General features: G+C 46.7%; 1 protein-coding gene across 2 annotated transcripts; it reads left to right on the forward strand.

Annotated features, from left to right (window-relative positions):
• LOC131466509 (spectrin beta chain, non-erythrocytic 1-like) lies at nt 1–24,920 on the forward strand. 2 transcript variants are annotated; one of them, XM_058639784.1, is made up of 36 exons: nt 1–154; nt 3,689–3,903; nt 8,140–8,291; nt 9,054–9,227; nt 9,321–9,412; nt 10,255–10,335; nt 10,421–10,536; nt 10,711–10,823; nt 10,906–11,093; nt 11,183–11,300; nt 11,829–11,987; nt 12,066–12,368; nt 12,773–12,926; nt 13,043–13,910; nt 13,986–14,123; nt 14,209–14,965; nt 15,115–15,317; nt 15,424–15,514; nt 15,622–15,768; nt 17,366–17,629; nt 17,710–17,934; nt 18,361–18,450; nt 18,527–18,805; nt 18,887–19,017; nt 19,466–19,670; nt 19,876–20,250; nt 20,667–20,911; nt 21,021–21,159; nt 21,684–21,768; nt 21,911–22,107; nt 22,186–22,292; nt 22,378–22,426; nt 22,511–22,710; nt 22,789–22,965; nt 23,752–23,794; nt 23,893–24,920. In XM_058639784.1, exons 2-36 carry the CDS (start codon nt 3,750–3,752, stop codon nt 24,109–24,111), a joined length of 7,038 nt encoding a protein of 2,345 aa, XP_058495767.1. In that variant the 5' UTR covers nt 1–154; nt 3,689–3,749; the 3' UTR covers nt 24,112–24,920. The 2 variants fall into 2 exon arrangements, with proteins under 2 accessions (XP_058495767.1, XP_058495768.1); XM_058639785.1 differs by lacking the exons at nt 1–154; nt 3,689–3,903 and adding an exon at nt 6,630–6,996.
• The last annotated feature ends 789 nt before the right edge of the window (nt 24,921–25,709 follow it).

The following is a 25,709-nucleotide window of genomic DNA, read 5'->3' on the forward strand; positions in this document are numbered from 1 at the left end:
TTTCCCATCATCCCCTGCGGCCGCAGCAGCAGCAGCAGTAGCGGAGTCTCGGCGTCTGTCTCTCCGTCTGTGTGTTCGTCCTCTCCGGCTGTGACTTGTCTCTCCCTCCGCGCGCGCTCTCTCTCTCTCAGAACCTTCTGGATCTTCTGAACAGGTCAGTGTCTTCCCGCGCTTTTCCACTCTCTTTCCTCTGTTTTCTACTCTTTCTATTGTTGCTGTGATTGGAGGGAGGAGGGGAGGAGGAGGGGGGAGACTCCCGGACAGAACTTAGCTTCATGTCGGGGGGAGAGTCGCCTGTTTACCGCTGCTCGGACTCTGCTGGACTCTGCTGGGCTCTGGAGGCCCGTTCTCAGTGCTGGGCCGAGCCGAGCCCGCGGAGCCTCCGAGGCCGCGTGTCCGCTGCTCGTCTCCACCAGAGTCTGCGGGAGGATGGAGGCGAATAACGGTGAAGAAAACAGGCGTGGCCGTGTGTGTGTGTGTGTGTGTGTGCGCGCGTGTGTGTGTGTGTGTGTGTGTGTGTGTGTGTGGGGCGGCCTCTCTGTTCTGCAGAGGTTCTGGAAACGTTAACGGAACAGTGATCTAATGAACAGGGCCGTAACCCAAATATCCCCACCCCTCCCCCTCCCCTCTGAAAATGGCCCCTCTCAGTTTTTAAGGAGTGAGACAAAAACAAACAAACTAAACGCTGTTTTAACATCGTAAACAAAAACATCAGAAACTCAAAGTTGTCATTGATCAATCAGGTGATTGGTCGTTGGTATCACATGGTTTTGTTTTTTGTTGCAACATTTGAAGTTTTGGTGTCCTCAATCTGTAACGTCCTGTCTCCTTGTCACCTACTGTGTCTCCTTTTATGTCACGTCCTATGTGTCCTAGACTGCTCTTATGTCTCCTACTATGTCTCCTTGTCTCCTGCTGTGTATCATTGTCTCCTCTTATGTCATATCCTATGTCTCCTTGTCTCTCCTACTGTGTCTCCTTGTCTCATCTTATGCCACTACCTATGTCTCCTTGTCTCCTTGTCTTGTAATGTGTCTCCTTGTCTCCTCTTATGCCACGTCCTATGTCTCCTTGTCTCCTCCCCCTCACACTGATCTACAGACATTACTTTAACGTGTGTAGTTGTAGTTGTTGTTGTTGTGTGATTCAGCAGAAACATGTTACACTGTTGTGAACTGACCTCAGATCTGTGATGAAGGGCGGGGCCAGAGAACAGGAAATGACTGTGTGTTATGATGAGTGATGGTGGGCGGGGCCAGTGGACAGGAAACGACTGGGTTAATCTAATCATCCGTCCACTCTGCTGTCCCTGCTCGTTCTCCTGCCGTCGCCTGAGTGCCGCGGCTGCCGTCCAGCATCAACACACGAGTCTCTTCTGCTCTGTGTTTATTTGTTTGTTTGTTTGTGTGACATCACTATTTGAGGAAGTCGTCGTCACTTTAAGCCTAAAGCTGCAGAAATACTGTGAGAAAGAAGAGTCTTAATTCAGAACCTCAAAGTTTGTATTTTAAACTTTCCTTCATCGTCACAGTGGAACATTGAAGGTTAATCATCGTAACCCCAGGTCTCTGAAAATAGGAAGTGATGTTGACAAATTCGGCTGCCGTGATGTCACGTAGCTTAGCATAAAGGCTAGGAATGACGTGACAGTGATTGTTGATCAGCGGCTCTGTTTTGATGAAGTCATTGCTGCTTCCTGTGTCTCCATGGAAACATGAACATTAACCTGAACAGTTAGTGTGAATGTGCTGGGATCATGTGTTTACTCCAGGATAACATGGTATTATGATACCAGGCTGCTTTACCTATTTAAACCAACAAAACCCTTGAATCATGTTTCAGTCAGTGTAACATTCATGTGTTCACAGTTCACTGCTTCATTACAAACATACATACAATGCTGAGTCAGTGTTCACTGAGCTGCTGCTGGAAGGAAATTAACTTAATAGAGCCTCTGAAAACATGACACAGCACAAATGTGAGTCCTCTTAAAAACACTTATGAACACAACTAACAACGCTTTGTCATGTTTACTCTTACTGTAGAAACAGCAACGTTAGTGATTCAACGCACTTTAAAAACTGATCAATAATATTCATCTGGTTATTTTCTCTCTGTGTATTGACTGTGTGTGTGTCTAAGTGCTCTGGTGTTATTGTTACAGGAAGTAAAGATGCATTTACATGAACAATAACAGCTTTTATCTCTGTGCTAATGCTAATCTGAACATCTGCTGCTGGAGGCGCGCGCATGTGTGCGTGTGTGTGTGTGTGTTGGGGGGGTGGAGCCGACAAATGGCTCTGACTCCTTACTCCTTCAAATACCATCAAACATTCCTCTGTGCCTGACAGCTGCTCACACACACATGCAGTCATTACACACACACACACACACAGACTGGATGTTTATGTTTGGGGGATCCTCCCGTGCGTGTGTGTGCGTGAGAATCTCAACCAGGATGAACTCCAGTTTTATTGTTTGTTGTTTTTGTAAGAGAAAATAGTTAATTTCCTCTCCTCTGCCTGTTTATGCCAAGCTAAGCTAACAGTTTTATCTCCACCTGTTTATACTTAGCTAAGAGTTTCCTCTCCTCTGTCTGATAATGCTAAGCTAAACTAACAGTTTCATCTCCTCCACCTGTTTATACTAAACTAACAGTTTCCTCTCCTCTGCCCGTTTATACTAAACTAACAGTTTCCTCTCCTCTGCCTGTTAGTGCTAAGCTAAGCTAACAGTTTCATCTCCTCCACCTCCTCATCTCCTCTACTAAGCTAAAGGTCTCTTCCCCTCCACATGTTAATGCTAAGCTAACAGTTTCCTCTCCTCCACCTGTTTATGCTAAGCTAACAGTTTCCTCCCCTCTACCTGTTTATGCTAAGCTAACAGTTCCCCTCTCCTCTGCCTGTTTATGCTAAGTTAGTCTAACAGTTCCTCTCCTCTGCTTGTTTATGCTAAGCTAGGCTAACATTTTTCTCTCCTCCCCCTGCTAAGCTAACAGCTTTAACATAATTTGTTTACACTGCTGTTCCTCTGATGCAGATTCTAACCCTGTTAATGGTGTTAGGTCTGATGGGCAGAGCCACACACACACACACACACACAGAATGTCCACTTTCCATCATCGGCTGAGGATTCTGGGAAGTCGTGTCCATTAGTGGACAGTCCCTCAGGACGTCTGAGTGCTGTAATGGCTTCTGCAGCTGCACCGTCCAATAGCACACACACACACACACACACACACACACACAGGTACTTCACTGTCTTCACCGTGTGTGTGTATGTGTTTAGCATGGTAATTTCATGTGATGTTATAGTTTTATCATTCTTTTACACTTTAATAATAAATGAATGAATGAATGAATAATTCTGTGGTAAATAACAGTGACGTCTACATCATCACCGCCACCTGGTGGATTGGAGTGGAACATCGATTGTTGATCTCTGACGCAGGAACCCTTTAGTTGGTGGAACCTGTGAACTCCTCCCTCTGCTCCGCCCACATTCACTGCTTCATCACTGTCACTTTTCTGCTGCTAGCTTGTTATAAACCATGCTATCCTCCAGCGTAGCTATGCTACTGTCCTTTACTGACCTTTGCACCCAATAATGAACGTGGAAACTATGTTTATAGTACGTCACAAGCATTAGCCCCACTCGTTGTAGACTTCCTGTATGTTTGCTGCCACAGGTCTTGGCCTGAAGCTGCTGATGTGGGCGTGTCTGGCCTGACACAGAGGTGAAAGGTCACGATGACAACGGTGGCGGCAGATTACGACCACAAGGAGCTGCAGCAGCAGTACAACATCAGCAACGACACGGTGAACAACCGCTGGGACGATGACTGGGACAACGAGAACAGCTCGGCACGCCTCTTTGAACGCTCACGCATCAAGGCGCTCGCAGGTGAGAGACCCGTCCACCTCAGACCACCTGAGACCAGTCCACCTTAGACTACCTCAGACCATTCCACCTGAGACCAGTCCACCTTAGACCATTCCATACCAGTCCACATGAGACCATGATAGACCCAGAACACAGGAGTCAGGGTCAGTGATCATGTGACTGGACTGTGTTGTGTCGTACATTGGCTCTAGTCTGAGACGATGTCATCATGAATCCTGATTCTAAATGTTCAGGAGCTGAGTCTGAATCCACTCACTTTATTTTCAGTCTTTGTTTTTCATGACATCATAGCTCCTCCTGTGTGTGGGCGGAGTCGTGGTTTTCTACGTGACACAAACTAGTGACATGTAAAGCAGTAGTTTTGTTGACAGAATGGTTCAGTACTTCAGTCTCTGAACGTGGTCGCGCTCATGTCTCGGTGGAGACAAATCAACTCATCTAATATTAACAGGGACTCACTCAGTCATTCTTCATATGATTCCATTAATATTTGTGAAGATTTAAGAAGCTTAACCATGTTTATTTGACCTCTGACCAGTTGTTTTTTCTTCTAAATTATATTCCAGGTTCATAACATTTGCTTCTGAATGAAGAGAATCATTTGTCTTTGTCCATGTTTGTCTCTCTGAGACACAGTGAGACACCAGCATCCTCTCTGTTTAATCACAAACACAAAAACAAGTTCTTCAGCTCTATTAGTATTATTAGGACTATTTAGATTAGATATAAATATGATGATGGAGTGTGATTCACCACTTTAACCTGTGGGGGGCAGTGTTTAACATGTGTATTTTATTTGAACAAGGACACAGTGAGAGACACAGTGAGAGACACTAGGGCTGTAATCAAGCAAAGAAATTGTTGATATCAACAGTTGAGGAATATTTAGATGATTTGTCTCATGTCCTCACACAGAGACACTGAACATAGAGCTCAGCTTCACGGCTGAGACACAAATGGGTCGCTGCCGCTGTTGCGGGCGAGTGCGCCGGCAGTTATAAAACGAGTCAACGATTATTAGACTAAAACATTGAAATATGCCAATTCTGATTTGATCATGTACTCAAAACAGACGGAGCAATATAACAAAGAAAACAAAGTAAGCTTAGCATTTTATATGATATGCCATGTTTGTATATGCAAACTTTGCATTTGACATTTTTATCGCTGCCACGCTGAGACGTCTGTGACATGGATGTTAGAGGACGACTGACTGTAGCTCAACATGAAATAAAACCACCGGACGTTCTGTAGTCTTTCTGTCTCCTGTGGGTTGGGCTAATCCAAAATATTGAAAACAAGGGGCGTGTTCTCTGAAGACACGCTGTGATCTGTGGAACAGGGGTGCTCTGAAAACACCCCAATAGGACTTGGTACATTCCTCCAGATGAAATCAAATTAACCATAGACTGTATGAAATTAACACAGCAAAAAGTCGACTTATCAGAATTTGAGTCGAACTAGAACGTATCGACTGATTAATCGACCAGTCGACCGGGACTTTACAGCCCTATGAGACACAGTGAGAGACACCAGTGTCCTCTCTGTTTAATCACAAACACAAAACAAGTTCTTCAGTTCTGTATTATTCTATTTAGATTAGATAGAAATATGATGAAGTGTGATTCACCACTTTAACCTGTGGGGGGCAGTGTTTAACATGTGTATTTTATTTGAACAAGGACACAGTGAGAGACACAGTGAGAGACACTAGGGCTGTAATCAAGCAAAGAAATTGTTGATATCAACAGTTGAGGAATATTTAGATTTAGATTAGATTTATATTTAGTCTGTATTTTATTAGGAGAAGAACAAAGACACTTGTGCATTTATTTGTCACCCAACTACAATAACTCCCCGAGTTTTACAATACAATTATCACATTTATAATACTATATAATATCACATTTGTACAATATAATATCACATTTATACAATATAATTATCACGTTTATACAACATAATATCACATTTATACAATATAATTATCACGTAGCTCCAGGTAACTCTGGTGTTAACCTAGTGTGAGGAGACCAATCCAATATGGCGGCGACGCTGGATGTAGTGAAGGACGTAAGGAGGTGTCTACATATATTATGTCCATGGTCTCCATGTCCTCCATGTGTGCTGTGGACAGAAACACTGGAGTCATGGGGGTTGTAGTTAATCGATCAACTTAATCAGAATCACACACATACACACCCACACGCGCACATGCGTGCGCGCGCACACACACACACAGGATGTTTGTGTGCTATTTCCTCTCCTTCGGTCAGGAATGTGAAGGAACAATGGAGGGAAACCCCCACCCCCTGATGACATCATTGTACAGATGTAATGCCATTGGCTGATTTATGAATTGCCGGTTGCGTTTGAACATACACACACATAGACACAGAGTCGCTGTAAACTGTAAAAAAGTGTCCTCTTACAATAATCAGACCATGTTATTCAGATTACTTGTTAAACATTAACACATGTTCACCTGTAGAAGCCCCGAGGCTCCGCCCCCCCTCACTGGGGTAGTGGGCGGAGCCTGAGATTCTAAACCAGGGAGGGAAACTTGGTCAACCCTGTTTTTTACATATTAACTCATTTCTTACAGTGTGTTTGCTGTGGGCGGAGCTCTGTGTGTGAGAGCGTCTGTGTGTGTGTGTGTGTGTGTGTGGCTGTGAGAGAGAGTTCAGAGAGCTGGGCAGGGCCGGACACACACAGACACACACAGACCCTGCACTCAGCGTCACTCTGACCTCTGGACTCTTCGAGGACGTTTTTCTGTCTCCGTCCGTGTGTATTTTCCTCTTCTCTGCGTTAAAAAAACTGCAGCTGATTATTATTATTGTGTTTTTGACTTAACTTAGTTTAAGAATCAGATTTTTTTCACGTTACAAAATCTCTGGAGTTTGAGTTTTCACGAGCAAACAAAAGCTGAAACTATGAGACACGTCTTCGTCTGACAGACGCACATTAGAGGACAGGTGTGTGTGTGTGTGTCAGGGACAGTGATGGAGGCAGAGTGGGCGGCGGACATGGACTCACCTCAGCTGCAGGTTAACTACAATCAGCTGGAGGGTCGATTCAAACAGCTGCAAGGTAAGAGGTCACTGAGGTCAGAGGTCGCTGCTGTGATGACCGGCTGAAAGAAGTGTGTGTGTGTGTGTGTGTGTGTGTGTGTGTGTGTGTGTGTGCTGAGAGAAGTGGGCGGAGTTAGTGCAGAGGTCATAATGACCTGATGGTGGCGTCACAGAGTCAATGATCCTACTAGAGCTTTTAGTGTTCTCTCAGGGAGTTAGCTTAGCTTTAGCTGCAGTATTGTAGTGTATGTGACATCAGAGCAGATGATGATGACGTCGTTGATCATGTGACCAAGTGGTTCGTGAACTGGAGGACATCTGGATTAATTCCATTGACCTGAGGTCATGACCTGATATTTAGGGGCGGGGCCTCATCTGGACTGGATCTAAATGGGATGGACCTCCTGTCTGGTTCCAGTGAGGCCGATCGTCTGATCAATCAATACTCGTTATGTCCTGTCTGAGTGGGCGGAGCCTGGTCTGTGTGAACAGCATGATGCCTGGCTGCGGATTGGCTTTGCAGGATGAAGAAGGTCACTTCCTGTCTTTATGCGTCATTTCCTGTTTCCTGTGGGTCAAATGGCAAACACCAGAATAACTTCAGCTCAGGATATTGATCGATCATGATAGATTATCAGCTGTAAGCGGTTTGTTACCATGGTGACCTGTAGCTCAGAGATAATCTACTTAATCTGAGTTTATTCAACAAACTCAGATCAGCTGCTCTAAAACTACAAACTCAGACTTCAGGATTCAATTTAGACTTCAGGATTAAACTCAGTATTCAGTATTAAACTAAGACTTCAGGATTAAACTCAGAATTCCGGATTAAACTCAGTGTTCATGATTAAACTCAGAGTTCAGGATTCAACTAAGAGTTCAGGATTACACTCAGGATTCAACTCAGAGTTCAGGATTACACTCAGGATTAAACGCAGTGTTCAGGATTAAACTCAGAGTTCAGGTTATACATGTGATATTATGAAGTTAATGTTTGAACTGTAGATTATAACCTCATGGTTCAGGCTCAGATTAACATTTATTTCAACAAATTTCATTATAAAACAGTTTGAACTCCATTTTTGGAAAAAGTGACAAGAGTTTGAGAATAATACAAAACTCTGTGTCTCTCTGTTTCTCTGTCTCTGTGTCTCTGTCTCAGATGAGCGTGAGGCGGTCCAGAAGAAGACCTTCACTAAGTGGGTAAACTCTCACTTGTCCAGAGTTTCCTGCAGAATCACTGACCTCTACATGGACCTGAGGGACGGACGGATGCTCATCAAACTGCTGGAGGTTCTGTCTGGCGAGAGACTGGTCAGTGTGTGTGTGTGTGTGTGTGTGTGTATATATACACACACTATATACATCTACATGTATGTTCCATGTGTGTCCTCATTGACACATTAGAAAATTCCAACTAAACCTTTAAACCAAAACAGGTCTTTTAATCCAGATTAAATTGCTGCTGTCACCAGATTATTGAGATTAAGTTTTTATGAAATAATTTTTCCTGTGTTTCATAATCGTTTATGAGAGAATTGCGATGCATCGGAACATCTGCGATGTCTGCTCTGATCACCACTGCGATCTACTAGTGTCACAGGCTAGTGTCAGGCAGCGTTTCCCAAAGTGTGGGTGCCCCCTGGTGGGCTGTGACGCTAAATTTTAAATTGCTGTAAAATATGTACAATAGATTTTAAGAAATATTTCTAACAAACATTGACCTAAAGACTGAGCAGTATGGTTTCTGATCACAAGGTGGCAGCAGGTGTGTGTGAGTGTGTTTTATAAGAATATAAAACACACAGCGGGTGTGTCCTACTTCCTGTTTTCCACTGTTGCCGTCGGCATCAGTTTGGAGGCGGAGAGTTGCTGGCCTTGACTTCAGACGTCCTGATAAGTGTGTGTGTGTTTACTGGTAGAACAGATGCTAGTTCACATCACTTCCTGTCTGCTGCCGTCTTATCAAACTTATAAATAGGTTATAAAAAATAGGCTGATATGTGATGATTGACAGCTGATATTGTTGTGTGTGTGTGTGTGTGTGCGCGCGCGCGTGTGTGCATGTGTGTGCAGCCAAAGCCGACCAAAGGTCGTATGCGTATCCACTGTCTGGAGAACGTGGACAAGGCTCTGCAGTTCCTGAAGGAGCAGAGGGTTCACCTGGAGAACATGGGGTCACATGACATCGTGGACGGAAACCATCGCCTGACACTGGGCCTCATCTGGACCATCATCCTCCGCTTCCAGGTGTGTGTGTGTGTGTGTGTGTGTGTGTGTGTGTGTGAGAATTAAAGGACACACACAGGTGGACGTGTGACGGTGTGTGTGTGTGTGTTTCAGATCCAGGACATCAGTGTGGAGACAGAAGACAACAAAGAGAAGAGATCGGCTAAAGACGCTCTGCTGCTGTGGTGTCAGATGAAGACAGCAGGGTGAGACACACACGCACACACTGAGGTGTTGGTGTGTGACTGTGGTCATCATGGTATCCAGTAGGGCTGAACGATATATCGTTATCGTATCGATATTTAGATATGAACATTCAAGATATTCATATCGTAAAAGCAACGATATAAAAAATATAGATTTTCCCCTGCGCTCGCCCTACATGTACATTTCTGGCACAATAAACTTCATTTTTACGATTGCCCTTGAATGCACTCTGCGGCCAGCCAACCACAAACCTTATTTCATGCTTGCTGTGGATCGACAGCTGAAGCCAACCAATGACAAACATAGGAGGGCGGGAGGGAGACGTACACTGAGACGCGCACACACACACACGACATAAAAAATTGCGACGAAGCAAGGTAGCACAACAAACATGTTTCACCACCTGAAACAACACCATCGCGTGCTGCACGAAGAGTGTATTACAATGAGAGAAACACCGGGGACTTCTCAGTCACCCCAAAAGAAGCCCAAGCAACGTGTGTTTACTGATGCGTTCAGTAGCGTTACACCGTATGAGTCGACGTCCACCGGACATAAAGGCGTTACAGACGCTATAACATACCACATTGCAAAAGACATGGTACCCGTGTACACAGTCTCACAGTGAGTTCTCATCAATAAAACTGCACTTTCCATGTGGAAAGTTTCCACAGTCTTTTGTATTATGATGTTTTTATTTTTCTGAAAAATGCTTGGTTTTCACCGAACCCGTAGTCATATCGTATCATATCGATATCGAGATATCTGGCATGAATATCGAGATATGAAATTTTGTCCATATTGTTCAGCCCTAGTAACCAGGTGTGTCCTCTGTCTTCAGGTATCCCAACGTAAACATTCGCAACTTCACCACCAGCTGGAGGGACGGCATGGCGTTCAACGCCCTCATCCACAAACACAGGTGACGTCCTCGTCTCTGTCGCCATGGCCACTATGATCTGAGTTAAAGTAAATAAAATAATGTTTGTTTGTTTTTTTGTGTTCAGACCTGATCTGATCGACTTTGACAAACTGAAGAAATCCAACGCTCACTACAACCTTCAGAATGCCTTCAACCTGGCAGAGCAACACCTGGGTCTCACCAAGCTGCTGGACCCAGAGGGTGAGACCAGAAGCAGAACCAGGAACAGAACCTGAACATGTACCACTAGTTTACATCAGGTTCACACTAGTTTATATCAGGTTCAAACTAGTTTACAACAGGTTCATACTAGTTTACATCAGGTTCACAGTAGTTTACATCAGGTTCACACTACTTAACATGTGTGTGTTGCAGACATCAGTGTGGATCACCCTGATGAGAAGTCCGTCATCACCTACGTGGTCACTTATTACCACTACTTCTCTAAGATGAAGGCTCTGAAGGTGGAGGGCAAACGTATCGGGAAGGTGAGTGAGGACGCACAGTTGGAGGGGGAGGGGTCAGAGTGTTACAGCCATGACAGGTGGCATGTCTGTGTTTTCTGTGCAGGTTTTGGACAACGCCATAGAGACAGAGAAGATGATAGAGAAGTACGAGTCTCTGGCCTCAGACCTACTGGAGTGGATTGAACAGACCATCATCATCCTCAACAACAGGAAGTTTGCCAACTCTCTGCTGGGCGTCCAGCAGCAGCTGCAGGCCTTCAACACTTACCGCACTGTGGAGAAACCACCAAAGTCAGAACCTTTAATTCAGTTGACCTATGACCCCTGTCTCCTCCCTTCTGTCCGTCTCTGTCTCAGCTGCAGTGTCCTTCTGTTCTCAGGTTCACAGAGAAGGGAAACCTGGAGGTTCTGCTCTTCACCATCCAGAGCAAGATGAGAGCCAACAACCAGAAGGTCTACATGCCCCGAGAGGGAAAACTCATCTCAGACATCAACAAGGTCAGAGCACCAACTTCATCCTCTTCATCCTCGTTGTTGTTAAATAATAATAATAATAATAATAATAATACATTTAATTTAAAAGCGCCTTTCAGGTCACTCAAGGACACTTTACAAGCAAGATGAATTAAAATTAAAATCACACAATTACGTAAAAACCAAAAAAGGAGCACATAAAATCAACACAATAACTTTGGGGAAGTAGCGGTAAAATGAGGGGGGGTTAGAGGGAGTAGGCGGTCCGGAACAGGTGAGTTTTCAGTCTTGATTTGAAGAGGTGGAGAGAGTCACAGTTACGGAGGTCAGGTGGTAGTGAGTCCTGAGGAAGTTCATCACACCATAAAAATCTATCATTTGGTCAAATCTTAATTATCATAAAAATGGCTTAAATTATGAAAGTAATAAAGAAAACTGTTAGCTCAGTGCTAATGTGTGTTTAGTAACAAATCTGTGAATTGACCTGAATAATCCCAGTTATTCAGCTCTAAACTGTGTAAAACATTGAATCTGTTGTGTTTGTCGTGTCAGGCCTGGGAGAGACTGGAGAAGGCGGAGCATGAGCGAGAGCTGGCTCTGAGGACAGAGCTGATTCGTCAGGAGAAACTGGAACAGCTGGCCCGACGCTTCGACCGCAAGGCAGCGATGAGAGAGACGTGGCTGAGCGAAAACCAGCGTTTAGTGTCGCAGGTGAGAGGAAACACGTAGAACCACGTCTCAAACACCATCTCTGTGGATTTGTCTTTTCAACACAAACTCTGTCTCCAGGACAACTTCGGATTCGACCTTCAGGCCGTCGAAGCCGCCACCAAAAAGCACGAGGCCATTGAGACGGACATTGCGGCGTACGAGGAGCGCGTCCAGGCCGTGGTCGCCGTGGCGAGGGAGCTGGAGGTGGAACATTATCACGACATCAAACGTGTCACTGCCAGGAAGGACAACGTGATCCGACTGTGGGAGTATCTGCTGGAGCTCCTGAAGGCCCGCAGGCTGCGGCTGGAGATGAACCTGGGGCTGCAGAGGGTCTTCCAGGAGATGCTCTACATCATGGACTGGATGGACGAGATGAAGGTAACCATGGAGACTCTGTCCGAGCCAGGAGGAGGGGGAGGGAGAGGAGTTATAGAATGAAGGTCCAGGGAGGGTTTAATCCCACGTTGTACGCATGAATCAGATGTGGAATATAGTTAAATCCATCAATCATCATTTAGAGTTCAGGATCAAACTCAAGAGTTCAGGACTAATATCAGAGTTTCAGGATTAAACTTAAACTTAAGGTTTACACTCAGACTTTCAGGATAAAGCTCAAGAGAGTGCAGGGTTTAGATCAGCGTTCAGGACCAACCTAACCCTAACCCAAAGTAGCTTATCTAGTCCATTTGGTGGACACAAGAACAGTACAGACACCACTAGGCGCAGTAATGAGTGTATGACATAAACTTTATACTGAAATTAGGATCTTCTTCTCTTTCCAGATGCTGCTGTTGTCGCAGGATTACGGTAAACATCTGCTGGGTGTGGAAGATCTGCTTCAGAAACACGCACTGGTGGAGGCCGACATCGCCATCCAGTCTGACCGAGTGAAGGCGGTCACCACCAATGCCACCAAATACTCCGGCCATGACGGTGGTGAGTAGCAGGCGTGAGACAATGTTTACCAAAGAGACTGGAAATACACTTCGGATTATTTCAGCTAAAAAGAGAAACTGTTCAGTGATGACTGTGATGATGTTCTTCCTCTCCAGGCTACAAACCCTGTGACCCTCAGGTCATACAGGATCGTGTGGCCCACCTGGAGTTCTGCTACCAGGAGCTGACCCAGCTGGCCGCCGACCGCCGCGCTCGCCTGGAGGAATCCCGTCGCCTCTGGAAGTTTTTCTGGGAGATGGCAGAGGAGGAAGGCTGGATCCGAGAGAAGGAGCAGATTCTGTCCTCTCTGGAACATGGTAAGGACCTGACGGGGGCTCTGCGACTCCTCAGCCAGCAGCGCGCCCTAGAGGACGAGATGAGTGGCCGTGCCGGTCACCTCCAGCACACCATCGCTGAGGGCCAAGCTATGGTGGAAGCCGGTCACTTTGCAGCCGTGAAGATTCAGGAGCGAATCGACGACCTGCAGGCCCAGTGGGTGGCGCTGGAGCAGCTCGCAGCCGCGAGGAAGAAACGACTGGAGGAGGCGCTGGCCCTGCACCAGTTCACAGCAGACGCAGATGACGTTGACGCCTGGACGCTGGACGCTCTGCGCATCGTCTCCAGTGGAGAGACGGGCCACGATGAGTTCTCCACCCAGGCTCTGGTCAGGAAACACAAGGATGCGGCGGCAGAGGTGGCCAGCTACCGGTCAGCCATCGACTCGCTCCATGAGCAGGCCGCCTGCCTTCCCAAAGAGGAGGAGTCAGAGGAGGTGCGTGGTCGGCTGGCTGGCATCGAGGAGCGTTACAAGGAGGTGTGTGAGCTGACGAAGCTGCGGAAACAGGCACTGCAGGATGCACTGGCACTCTACAAGATGTTCAGCGAGGCCGACGCCTGTGAGGTGTGGATCGACGAGAAGGAGCAGTGGCTGAACAGCATGGAGATCCCTGAGAGACTGGAGGACCTGGAGGTGATCCAGCACAGGTAAGGTCCTGCTCACGTCTGTGTGTGTGACCGTACACCGCTGTTCACTGGACTCAGCTGGACTGTTTTGAACAGGTTTGAAAGTCTGGAGCCAGAGATGAACAGCCAGGCATCCCGTGTGGCCGTGGTGAACCAGATTGCTCGACAGCTGATGCACAATGGTCACCCAAGCGAGAAGGACATCAAGGTTCAGCAAGACAAACTCAACAACAGGTGCAAACACTGACCAGTGCTTCATTGATTGATTTAGATTTTAGAAATTAAAATATTTTAAGACAGTAATGTCTCTCCTCTCCAGGTGGAGCCAGTTCCGTGACCTGGTGGACCTGAAGAAGGAGTCCTTGAACTCGGCTCTCGGTGTGCAGAACTACCACCTCGAATGCAACGAGACCAAGTCCTGGATCAAAGAGAAGACCAAAGTCATTGAGTCGACACAGGAGCTGGGCAACGACCTCACCGGTGTGATGGCGCTGCAGCGGAAACTCACCGGTATGGAGCGAGACTTGGCAGCCATCGAGGACAAACTGAGTGACCTGCGGGGTGAGGCCCAGTGTCTGGCAGAGGAACATCCTGACCAGGCCAAGGCCATCACCGGTCGACTGGCTGAGATCACCTCCGTCTGGGAGGAAATGAAGAACACGCTGAAGAACCGCGAAGAGTCTCTGGGCGAGGCCAGGAAGCTGCAGCAGTTCCTGCGCGAGCTGGATGACTTCCAGTCCTGGCTGTCACGCACTCAGACCGCCATCGCTTCAGAGGATATGCCCAATACGCTGGCCGAGGCTGAGAAGCTGATGGCTCAGCACGAGGGCATCAAGAACGAGATCCAGAACTATGAGGAGGACTACCAAAAGATGAGGGACATGGGTGAGATGGTGACACAGGACCAGACGGACGCTCAGTACATGTTCCTGCGACAGCGGCTGCAGGCGCTCGACACCGGCTGGAACGAGCTCCACAAGATGTGGGAGAACCGGCAGAACCTGCTGTCGCAGTCTCACGCCTACCAGCTGTTCCTAAGGGACACGAAGCAGGCCGAGGCCTTCCTCAACAACCAGGTAAACCCCGAGACTCTGACCAAGTCTGTTCTGAGTTCTCTTTGTCCTTGGAGGATATTTGTTATCAGATCATTGTGGCTCAGTTGCTCTGATGTTGTTCTCCAGAGGATGAACCTTGTAGGGTCTAATGATGGGTGTGTTTTCTCCAGGAGTACGTCCTGGCTCACACTGAGATGCCTGCAACGCTGGAAGGAGCCGAGGCTGCCATCAAGAAGCAGGAGGACTTCATGACCACCATGGACGCCAATGAAGAGAAGATCAACGGTGTAGTGGAGGCTGGCCGGCGTCTGGCCAGCGACGGCAACATCAACGCTGATCGCATCCAGGAGAGAGTGGCCTCCATCGACAACAGGTCTGTGACATCATCGCTGGATTCAAGATGTTTATCAGAAACTTCACTGACTTTCCTCCAATCAGAGAGCAGGATTTGTAAAAGTGGGCGTGTTGTTGTGTTTTAGACATAAGAAGAACAGGGAGGCAGCAGTGGAGCTGATGATGAGACTGAAGGACAACAGAGATCTGCAGAAGTTCCTGCAGGACTGTCAGGAGGTCAGTCACATGACATGCCTCACATGAGGTCATCTGGCATTCAGAAGCAGATGGAAATTAACCATTTGTTAACGTGTGTGTGTGTGTGTGTGTGTGTGTGCGTGCAGTTGACTCTGTGGATCAATGAGAAGATGCTCACAGCTCAGGACCTCACGTATGACGAGGCCAGGAACCTGCACAGCAAGTGGCTGAAGCACCAGGCCTTCATGGCCGAGCTGCAGTCCAACAAAGAGTGGCTGGACAAGATCCAGAAGGTAGGAGGCGCCGTCCTGACCACAGGTCTCTGTAAACCATCTACCGTGTCTACACATTTTGCCACCTTACAACCACAAACTTTAATGTTTTTTATTGAGATTTTATGTGATCGATCAACACATAATTGTGAAGTGGAACAGAAATGATACATGGTTTTCAAAATTTTAAGCATATAAAAATCTGAAAAATGTGGTGTGCATTTGTCTTCAGCCTCCTTTGCACACCTAGACACTGACATTTTTGCCCATTCTTCTTTGCAAAATAGCTCAAGCTCAGCCAGATTGGATGGAGAGTGTTTATGAACAGCAATTTTCAAGTCCTGCCACAGATGCTCAATGGGATTTAGGTCTGGACTTTGACTGGGCCATTCTAACACATGAATATTCTTTGATCTAAACCATTCCATTGTAGCTCTGGCTTTATGTTTAGGGTCATTGTCTTGCTGGAAGATGAATCTCCTTCCCAGTCTTAAGTCTTTTGCAGCCTCCAACAGGTTTTCTTCCAGGATTGCCCTGCATTTAGCTCCATCCATTTTCCCATCAACTCTGACCAGCTTCCCTGTCCCTGCTGAAGAAAAGCATCCCCACAGCATGATGTTGCCACCACCATTTCACAGTGGAGATGGTGTGTTCAGGGTGATGAGCAGTGTTAGTTTTCAGCCACACATAGCTCTTTGCATTTTGGCCAAAAAGTTCAATTTTGGTCTCATCTGACCAAAGCACCTTCTTCCACATGTTTGCAGTGTCCCCTACATGGCTTGTGGCAAACTGCAAACCGGACTTCTTATGCCTTTCTTACAACAATGGCTTTCTTCTTGCCACTCTTCCATACATTTGTGGAGTGCACGACTTATAGTTGTCCTGTGGACAGATTCTCCCACCTGAGTTGTGGATTTCTGTAAATCCTCCAGAGTGACCATGGGCCTCTTGGCTGCTTCTCTGACCAGTGCTCTCCTCACTCGCTCTGTCAGTTTAGGTGGATGGCCATGTCTTGGTAGGTTTGCAGTTGTGCCATACTTTTCCATTTTTGGACGTTGGATTGAACAGTGCTCCTTGAGATATTCAAAGCTTGGGATATTTTTTTATAACCCAACCCTGCTTTAAACTTCTCCACAACTTTATCCCTGACCTGTCTGGTGGTCTTCATGATGCTGTTGTGCACTAGTGTTCTCTAACAAACCACTGAGGCCTCACAGGTGTATTTATACTATGAGTAAATTACACACTTGTGGAGTCAATTTACTAATTAGGTGACTTTTGAAGGCAATTGATTGCACTGGATTGTATTTAGGGGTATCAGAGTACAAGGGGCTGAATACAAATGCACACCACACTTTTCAGATTTATATTTGTTGAACATTTTTAAAACCATATATCATTTTCGTTCCACTTCACAATTATGTGCTACTTTTTGTTGGTCTATCATATAAAATCTCAACTAAATACATTCAAGTTTGTGATTGTAAGGTCACAAAATGTGAAAAAGTTCAAGGGGTATGAATACTTTTTCAAGCACTGTAACTCAACTCTGTAGCTACAGGAACTCCTGAGCAGGAAGTGTCATCACCTGATTTGTTCTGCACGTGTGTGTCGGCAGGACGGCACACTGCTGGTGTCAGAGAAGCCAGAGACGGAGGCGGTGGTAACGGAGAAACTGTCGGCGCTCCACACCATGTGGGAGGAGCTTGAGTCGACCACGCAGACCAAAGCTCAGTGTCTGTTTGATGCCAACAAGGCGGAGCTGTTCACGCAGAGCTGTGCTGACCTGGACAAGTGGCTCGTTGGCCTGGAGGGTCAGATCCAGTCGGACGACTACGGCAAAGACCTGACCTCTGTCAACATCCTGCTCAAGAAGCAGCAGGTAAGGCTTCGCCTCCAGCGATTGTGTTCAATAATAAAAAAGTATCTGAACATTTGCCTTCCTCCTCCACCCCGACAAAGATGCTGGAGAAGCAGGTGGAGGTGCGTCAGAAAGAGGTGGTGGAGCTGCAAAGCCAGGTCCAGGCTCTGGGTCAAGAGGTCAAAGACACCGACGAGGTGGACGGGCGGAGACAGGTGGTGCAGAACAAGTTCCAGGAGCTGCTGGAGCCACTGAGGCGCCGCAGGAACTTCCTGGTGGCGTCGAGAGAAGTTCACCAGTTCAACCGAGATGTGGAGGACGAGATTGTACGTAAACCTGGAACTGAGCAGACTGTGCTGTGAGCGCCCCCTGCTGCTGAGACCATAAATTATACAGATATATTTTGTCTAATAAAATAAAATAAAAATGTTTATTGAAAACAAAAAATTGCTGTTTCTACAACATGGATATTATATTATTTTCAACCAAAAAGTTTCTGAGAACATTAATGAGTAAATGGTGTAAATGATCAGCCTGATTAACTGAATCTAGCCTAGCCTAGTCTAATCTAACCTAACCTAACCTAACCTAATCTAAAGAATTAGTTCACTGACTTTTCCACTTCTTGGTTCTTAGCAGCAAGGGGGCGTTCACATCAGTTTCCTCCGCAGTGAAAGTGAAAAGATGACAGTTGATGATGGCATTGGTCATGTGACGTGGTGCTGCTGTGTGTGTGTGTGTGTGTTTTACAGCTCTGGGTTCAGGAGAGGGTTCCTGTGGCTGCGTCCACTGACCACGGTAACAACCTGCAGACGGTGCAGCTGCTCATCAAGAAAAACCAGGTGAGATGGACAACACTTCCACAGTCCATAGTTTTTAAACAGCCTGTGACCTCTGACCTTTGCCCTTTGCTCTCAGACCCTGCAGAGGGAAATCCAGGGACACCAGCCGCGTATCGACGACATCCTGGGGCGCAGTCAGAGCCTCCTGCAGGAGGAGTCGTCCGGTGCGGATGTCATCCGTCAGCGCCTGGCGCAGCTGCAGGAGCTGTGGCGGCAGCTGATGGAGGAGGCGGAGCTTCGTCACGGGCGGCTGCAGGAAGCTCACAAGGCTCAGCAGTACTACTTTGACGCCGCAGAGGCCGAGGCCTGGATGAGCGAGCAGGAGCTGTACATGATGTCAGAGGAGAAGGCCAAGGTGGGTGTGTCAGAGGTGGAGTCACGGCCCCGCCCCCCTCTCCTTGTCCTCCTCCCTCTGATTGTTTGTTGGTCGTTGCAGGACGAGCAGAGCGCTGTCACCATGTTGAAGAAACATCAGATCATGGAGCAGGCGGTGGAAGACTACGCTGAGAACGTCCACCTGCTGTCCAAGACCAGCAGAGGACTGGTGACAGACACACACCCAGAGAGGTACACACACACACACACACACGTCCACCTGCTGTCCAAGACCAGCAGAGGACTGGTGACAGACACACACCCAGAGAGGTACACACAAACACACACACACACACACGTCCACCTGCTGTCCAAGACCAGCAGAGGACTGGTGACGGACACACACCCAGAGAGGTACACACACAGGTGCAGGTATTACTAATGTTGTGGGGACCTAAAACTGTTTACACAGTCACATTATGGGGACTTGTCTTCCTTGTGGGGACAAAAATCAAGTCCCCACAACGTAAATGACTACATTTTAAGGTGAAGATATGTTTTAAAGTTAGGATTAGGATTATGCCAGTAGTAATTGTGGTTAAGGTTAGAGTAAGTCTCCAGGAAATTAATGTAAGTCAATGAAATGTCCCCTCAAGTCATGAATGTCCAACGTGTCTGTGTGTGTGTGTGTGTGTGTCAGTGAGCGTATCAGCATGCGTCAGTCTCAGGTTGATAAACTTTACGCCGGCCTGAAGGACCTGTCTGAAGAGAGGCGGGGCAAATTGGACGAGAGGCTCCGCCTCTTCCAGTTGAACCGGGAGGTTGATGACCTCGAGCAGTGGATCGCAGAGCGGGAGGTGGTGGCCGGGTCACATGAGCTGGGACAGGACTACGAACATGTGACGGTAAGACACTTACTACAGGAAGTAACATCTCTTTTGAGATGTTATGTCTCTATTTTGTATAGAAGGACAGAAATAAAATGCAGGAAGTGAAACAGGAAGTAACAAGCACTTCGGGAAGTAAAACAGGAAGTATTAATATTAAAAACCACGGCATGTCGTCGTCCATGATTTCCATCTCACTGACCTCTGACCTCTCTGTCCTCAGATGTTGCAAGAGCGTTTCCGTGAATTCGCCCGCGACACAGGAAACATCGGGCAGGAGCGTGTGGACGGCGTGAACCGTCTGGCTGACGAGCTGATCAACACGGGACACGGTGACGCCGCCACGGTGGCGGAGTGGAAGGACGGTCTGAACGAGGCGTGGGCCGACCTGCTGGAGCTCATCGACACCAGGACGCAGATCCTTGCCGCCTCCTTCGAGCTCCACAAGTTCTACCACGACGCCAAGGAGATCCTGGGACGCATTGTGGACAAGGAGAAGAAGCTCCCGGAGGATGTGGGCCGAGACCAGAACACGGTGGAGACCCTGCAGAGGATGCACACCACCTTCGAACACGACATCCAGGCTCTGGGAACCCAGGTCTGATGGAGTTTAGACTTTACAGGGAAGGAGGGAGGGATGTTGACCTTTGAGGTCTTTGTTAATCCAGGGTTTGAAGGTTCTTCAGTGTGACTGAGTGCCTGCTGCTCCACCAGTGGCCAGTAGGGGGCAGCAAAGTGAACTAGATAGTGGTCTGAATAAAAAAAGGTTTACGTACAAAAAGATTTGAATTCTGTTATTTTTAGTGTTGTTGGTCAGTAGAGGGCGACGTGGTCACAGTTAGCGTTCCTGTGGTAAATGTTAAGGTATTAGCTCTGCCACCTTCAGTTCAGTTGCTGATTCTTTCCTCCATTGTTTCATGTCGGTCCAACAGTGCCCCTGCTGTCTTTGGTCTTTGAGTTAGCAGATTCAGGTTCTCGTACGTTCTAATGTGCTCTTTGACCCCCGTGTGGCAGGTACGGCAGCTGCAGGAGGACGCCGTGCGTCTCCAGTCGGCGTACGCCGGCGACAAAGCAGACGACATCCAGCGGCGGGAGAGTGAGGTGCTCGAGGCTTGGCGAGGTCTGCTGGAGGCGTGTGACGGGCGCCGGCTCCGCCTCCTGGACACCAGCGATAAATTCCGATTCTTCAGCATGGTCCGAGACCTGATGCTGTGGATGGACGACGTGATCCGACTCATCGAGGCTCAGGAGAATCCCAGGTACGGAGAGTCCGCTGCTGCACGTGAACAGCAGGGGGCAGTAAATAGTCTGACCAATCAGGTGAGCGTGTGTAATTATTGGTGTGTGACGCTGACTTCCTGTGTGCAGGGATGTTTCGTCAGTGGAGCTGCTGATGAACAACCATCAGGGCATCAAAGCAGAGATCGACGCTCGTAACGACAGCTTCACCGCCTGCATCGAGCTGGGGAAGGCGCTGCTTGCCAGGAAACACTTCGCTTCTGAGGCGGTGAGTGATGTCATCACGCCACTGACATGTGAAGAACATGTGAAGAAGACATGGAGAACACGTGAATAACATGTAAAGAAGACATGGAGAACGTGAAGAACACCTGAAGAAGACATGGAGAACACGTGAAGAACATGTGAAGAAGACATGGAGAACACATTAAGAAGACATGGAGAACATGTGAAGAAGACATGGAGAACGTGAAGAACACCTGAAGAAGACATGGAGAACATGTGAAGAAGACATGGAGAACACATTAAGAAGACATGGAGAACATATGAAGAAGACATGGAGAACACATGAAGAACATGTGAAGAACATGTAAAGAAGACATGGAGAACACGTGAAGAACATGTAAAGACATGGAGAACGCAAGATTTTTCTTTGTCATGTTTTTTTAAATGCTTTTATTGTGAAAATCTGACGCAGCGTCACAACGTCACAGAGACTAAATCAGATTAACACATAACCCAACACTAATCTGATGTTCACTGTAATCTGTGTGTGTGTGCGTGTGTCGCCAGATCAAAGAGAAGTTGCTGCAGTTGACCGACAAGAGGAAAGAGATGATTGACAAGTGGGAGGATCGATGGGAGTGGCTCAGACTCAGTAAGACTCCGCCTTCATCTATGATAGCACACATGACTCTTCCTCATGTTTCTTAAAGTTGACCTGAATTGAGGTCGAAGGTCAGACAGTGGGTGACCTGAACGGCGTCAGATTCTCTAAACTCCTCCCCTCTCCTCCACAGTCCTGGAGGTGCATCAGTTCTCACGGGACGCGGGTGTGGCGGAGGCGTGGCTTCTGGGTCAGGAGCCGTACCTGTCGAGCAGAGAGATGGGTCAGAGCGTGGACGAGGTGGAGAAGCTCATCAAACGCCACGAGGCCTTCGAGAAGTCGGCCGCCACCTGGGAGGAGCGATTCTCCGCCCTGGAGAGGCTGACCACAGTGAGTGGGGAGCGGGGTTTGGTCACATGAGTGACTCCTCTGAGGCTTCAGCCAATCACAGGCGTGCGTGTGTTTCAGATGGAGCTGTTGGAGGTGCGTCGGCAGCAGGAGGAGGAGGAGCGACGGAGGAAGCCGCCATCACCAGAGCCGGCTCCGACTCAGCAGGAAGAGCCTCAGCTGCACAGGTGAGAGTTCAGGGAGAAGTGGGCGGAGCTATATTGTGATTGATGGTTTCTAACTCTGTGTGTGTGTGTGTGTGTGTGCGTGCAGCGGTGTGACGACTCAGAACGGGCTGGTGTCGGATCAGGACTCTCCTCCGGTCAGTCACCGTCGTATGGATGATTGGAGATTTTTGTTATTGTTTGATTAGTTATTATTAACATCTGTCGCGTCGTGCGTACAGGACGCCGTAGACGACCTGGTGAACGGCGTGGCCGAGCGAAGCTCCAAGGAAGCAAGTCCGACGCCGTCGCCAACGTCCGGCAGGAAGAGCAAAACAAGCCAGTCGTCCACGCTGCCGGCCAAGACGCCGCCGTCACAGCTGGAGGGACTCCTGCACCGCAAACACGAGTGGGAGGGGCATAACAAGAAGGCGTCCAACAGGTGAGTGCCGAGGTCCTCCGACACGTATCCTCTCTACTTCCTGTTACTCGTGTAACCTCACTGCTCTGGGATTGACAGGTCGTGGCACAACGTGTACTGTGTCATCAACAACAACCAGGAGGTGGCGTTCTACAAGGACAGCAAGGCGGCAGCACAAGGCTCCGCCTACCACAACGAGACGCCCGTCAGCCTGAAGGAGGCCACGTGTGACGTGGCGTCAGAATACAAGAAGAAGAAACACGTGTTCAAGCTCAAGTACGTTTGTCACTCGATATGTAACCAGACTACATTATAATCTGATTAACCAGTCTACATTATAATCTGATTAACCAGACTATATTATAATCTGACTAACCAGACTTCATTATAATCTGTAATCTGTATAACCCTAACCAGACTACAAAGGGATTCTCAATTTAAAATGTAATCAGATTAGACTGTCAACTCACTCATCTGTAATCAGATTAATTCATAATATTAAACTTTAGATTAAACTATGGACAGATTTAGAGCTGAAATGATTAATCGATTATAAATCGATTACTAAATTCATTGACAACTATTTTGATAATCGATTTCATGATTAAAACAAGATTTCCAATTGTTTAAGCTTCTTAAATGTGAGTATTTTCTTCCTTTGAGAACATCATCATTTCCAGGTTTGACGAACACCGATCAACATTTTTTAAGGTTTTCTGATATTTTATTGACCAAACACTTAATCGAGAAAATAATCGACAGATTAATCCATTATGAAAATAATCGTTAGTTGCAGCCCTAGTCAGATTTAACTAAAAACTGACTAAACTACAATTAGGTTCAATTTTAAACTGATTAAATTAAAAAATAAAAGAAATTGTATCTCATTTTCACTGTAATCTGAACAGTAGAATATCAGACTAAATTTGTAATCAGAATAAACTATCATGGACCAAACTGGAAACATTTTAATCAGATTAAAATATGACAAACTGTAATTAGACTAAACAAACTAATGAAAATATAGAACTGTAAATAAATCCGATTGTCTTGTGTTTTCAGGGCGATTGATGGAAACGAGTATTTGTTTCAAGCCAAAGACGAAGTGAGTTTTGTTTTTTTTCTTTTCCCCAAAAATATTTTTTTGTTGTTGGTTAAATTGCGAACTTTTAAAAACCTGTGTCACTGTGCTGCCCCCTGTAGGAGGAGATGAGCACCTGGATTCAGGCTGTCCTGAACGCCGGCACAGACGACCGCTCCAGCGTCCAGGGCGGCGACCCCGGCACACCGGTGTCTGGGCGTGCTCAGACGCTGCCGGCCGCCGTCACACTCGCCACCGAGTCGAGTCCCGGGAAACGAGAGAAGGATAAAGAGAAGGAGAAGGAGAAACGTTTCAGTCTGTTCAGCAAGAAGAAACAGTAGAAGAAGAAAATCCGCCGTCTCCACCGCGTCACTAACCTTTATTTTCTGAAACTGGAATCAGACGTTTTGCCGCACGCCACAGTCGCCGCCCACCGCTAACAATCGCACTGTTCGAAAAACAATCAGACCTAATGATGACATCATCAGTGATGACATCGTAACATCATGAGTGTTGACATCTTCCCCAAACATCTCCAAAGTGCGAGGTCTACTTTTTTCCCCTTTGATTTTTCTCTGTGGTTGTTTGCTTCACCGCGGTGATGTCATCGCGGTGACATCACTGCGATGATGTCATCGCGGTAACGTCATAGGGACCACGTTTTTGGTTTATTTTTGTTTGTGAAAGTTAGTTTTTTTCTGGACCAAGAGCTTTTTTTTCTCGTTTTTTATTTTTTAGTCTCGTCTTCTGCCACCACGCCACCATTTCCTGTGTCTTACCAACAGCCAATCGGCTGTGAGCAGGTGTGTGATGTAATCACTTGCATGCTGTGTCACCTGAAACCTTGTTTTTTTTACTTCCTGTTTGGTTCTGATGCTGATGATGTAACATAAACACTAAAGCTTTGATGTTGATGGTAAAGTGCAGAAAGGGGGCGGGGCCACTGTGGAGAAAAGGAGGGTTGCTTGCTTGTCGCTCTGTCACTGTTCCTCTCTCTCGTACTGAACATGTATGGAAGTTAGCGCCACCTATAGGAATGAGACGAATATTTAAACAGACGTTAGAACATTAAGCTTCTCTCATGTATGAACCTGTAGTCTCTCTCTCTCTCTCTCTCTCTCTGTGATGTCATTAAAGCTTTTAAACTTTACACTCAGCTGTTTGACCTCATCTTTGACCTTCAGTGACCTTTGACCACATTTTACTTCACTGTGTCTTTGTATGAAAACACAAAATTGTTCGTGAAACCACCAGGTGTCATTGATCATTGATCATTACACGATCATTGGTCATCGCACGATCATTGATCATTACACGATCATGACATGATCATTGGTCATCGCACGATCATTGATCATTACACGATCATTGATCATTATACAGTCATTGATTGTTACAGTCATTGATCATCACACAATCATTGATCGTTATGCAATCATTGATCATTACGGATCATGACACAATCCTTGATCATTACACGATCATGACACAATTATTGATCGTTACACGATCATTGATCATCACGCAATCATTGATTGCTACAATCCTTGATCATTACACGATCGTTACACGATCATTGATCATTACACGATCGTTACACAGTGATTGATCATTATACAATCATTGATCGCTACAATCATTGATCATTACACAATCGTTACACAATCATTGATCATTATACAATCATTGATCGCTACAATCATTGATCATTACACAATCGTTACACAATCATTGATCATCACGCAATCATTGATTGCTACAATCCTTGATCATTACACGATCGTTACACGATCATTGATCATTACACGATCATTACACAGTGATTGATCATTATACAATCATTGATCGCTACAATCATTGATCATTACACAATCGTTACACAATCATTGATCATTACACGATCGTTACACAATTATTGATAATTAGACAATCATTGATC

This window comes from Solea solea, chromosome 10 (assembly GCF_958295425.1).
Source record: "Solea solea chromosome 10, fSolSol10.1, whole genome shotgun sequence".
Taxonomy (NCBI): domain Eukaryota; kingdom Metazoa; phylum Chordata; class Actinopteri; order Pleuronectiformes; family Soleidae; genus Solea; species Solea solea.

Excerpts from the sequence above, each read along its gene's own strand:
- LOC131466509 (XM_058639784.1), top strand. The coding sequence starts at position 3,750 with ATGACAACGGTGGCGGCAGATTACGACCACAAGGAGCTGCAGCAGCAG. Across the intron at positions 11,094-11,182 it reads ACTGTGGAGAAACCACCAAA|GTTCACAGAGAAGGGAAACC; the intron begins GTCAGAACCTTT and ends TTCTGTTCTCAG. Across the intron at positions 15,769-17,365 it reads GGCTGGACAAGATCCAGAAG|GACGGCACACTGCTGGTGTC; the intron begins GTAGGAGGCGCC and ends GTGTGTCGGCAG.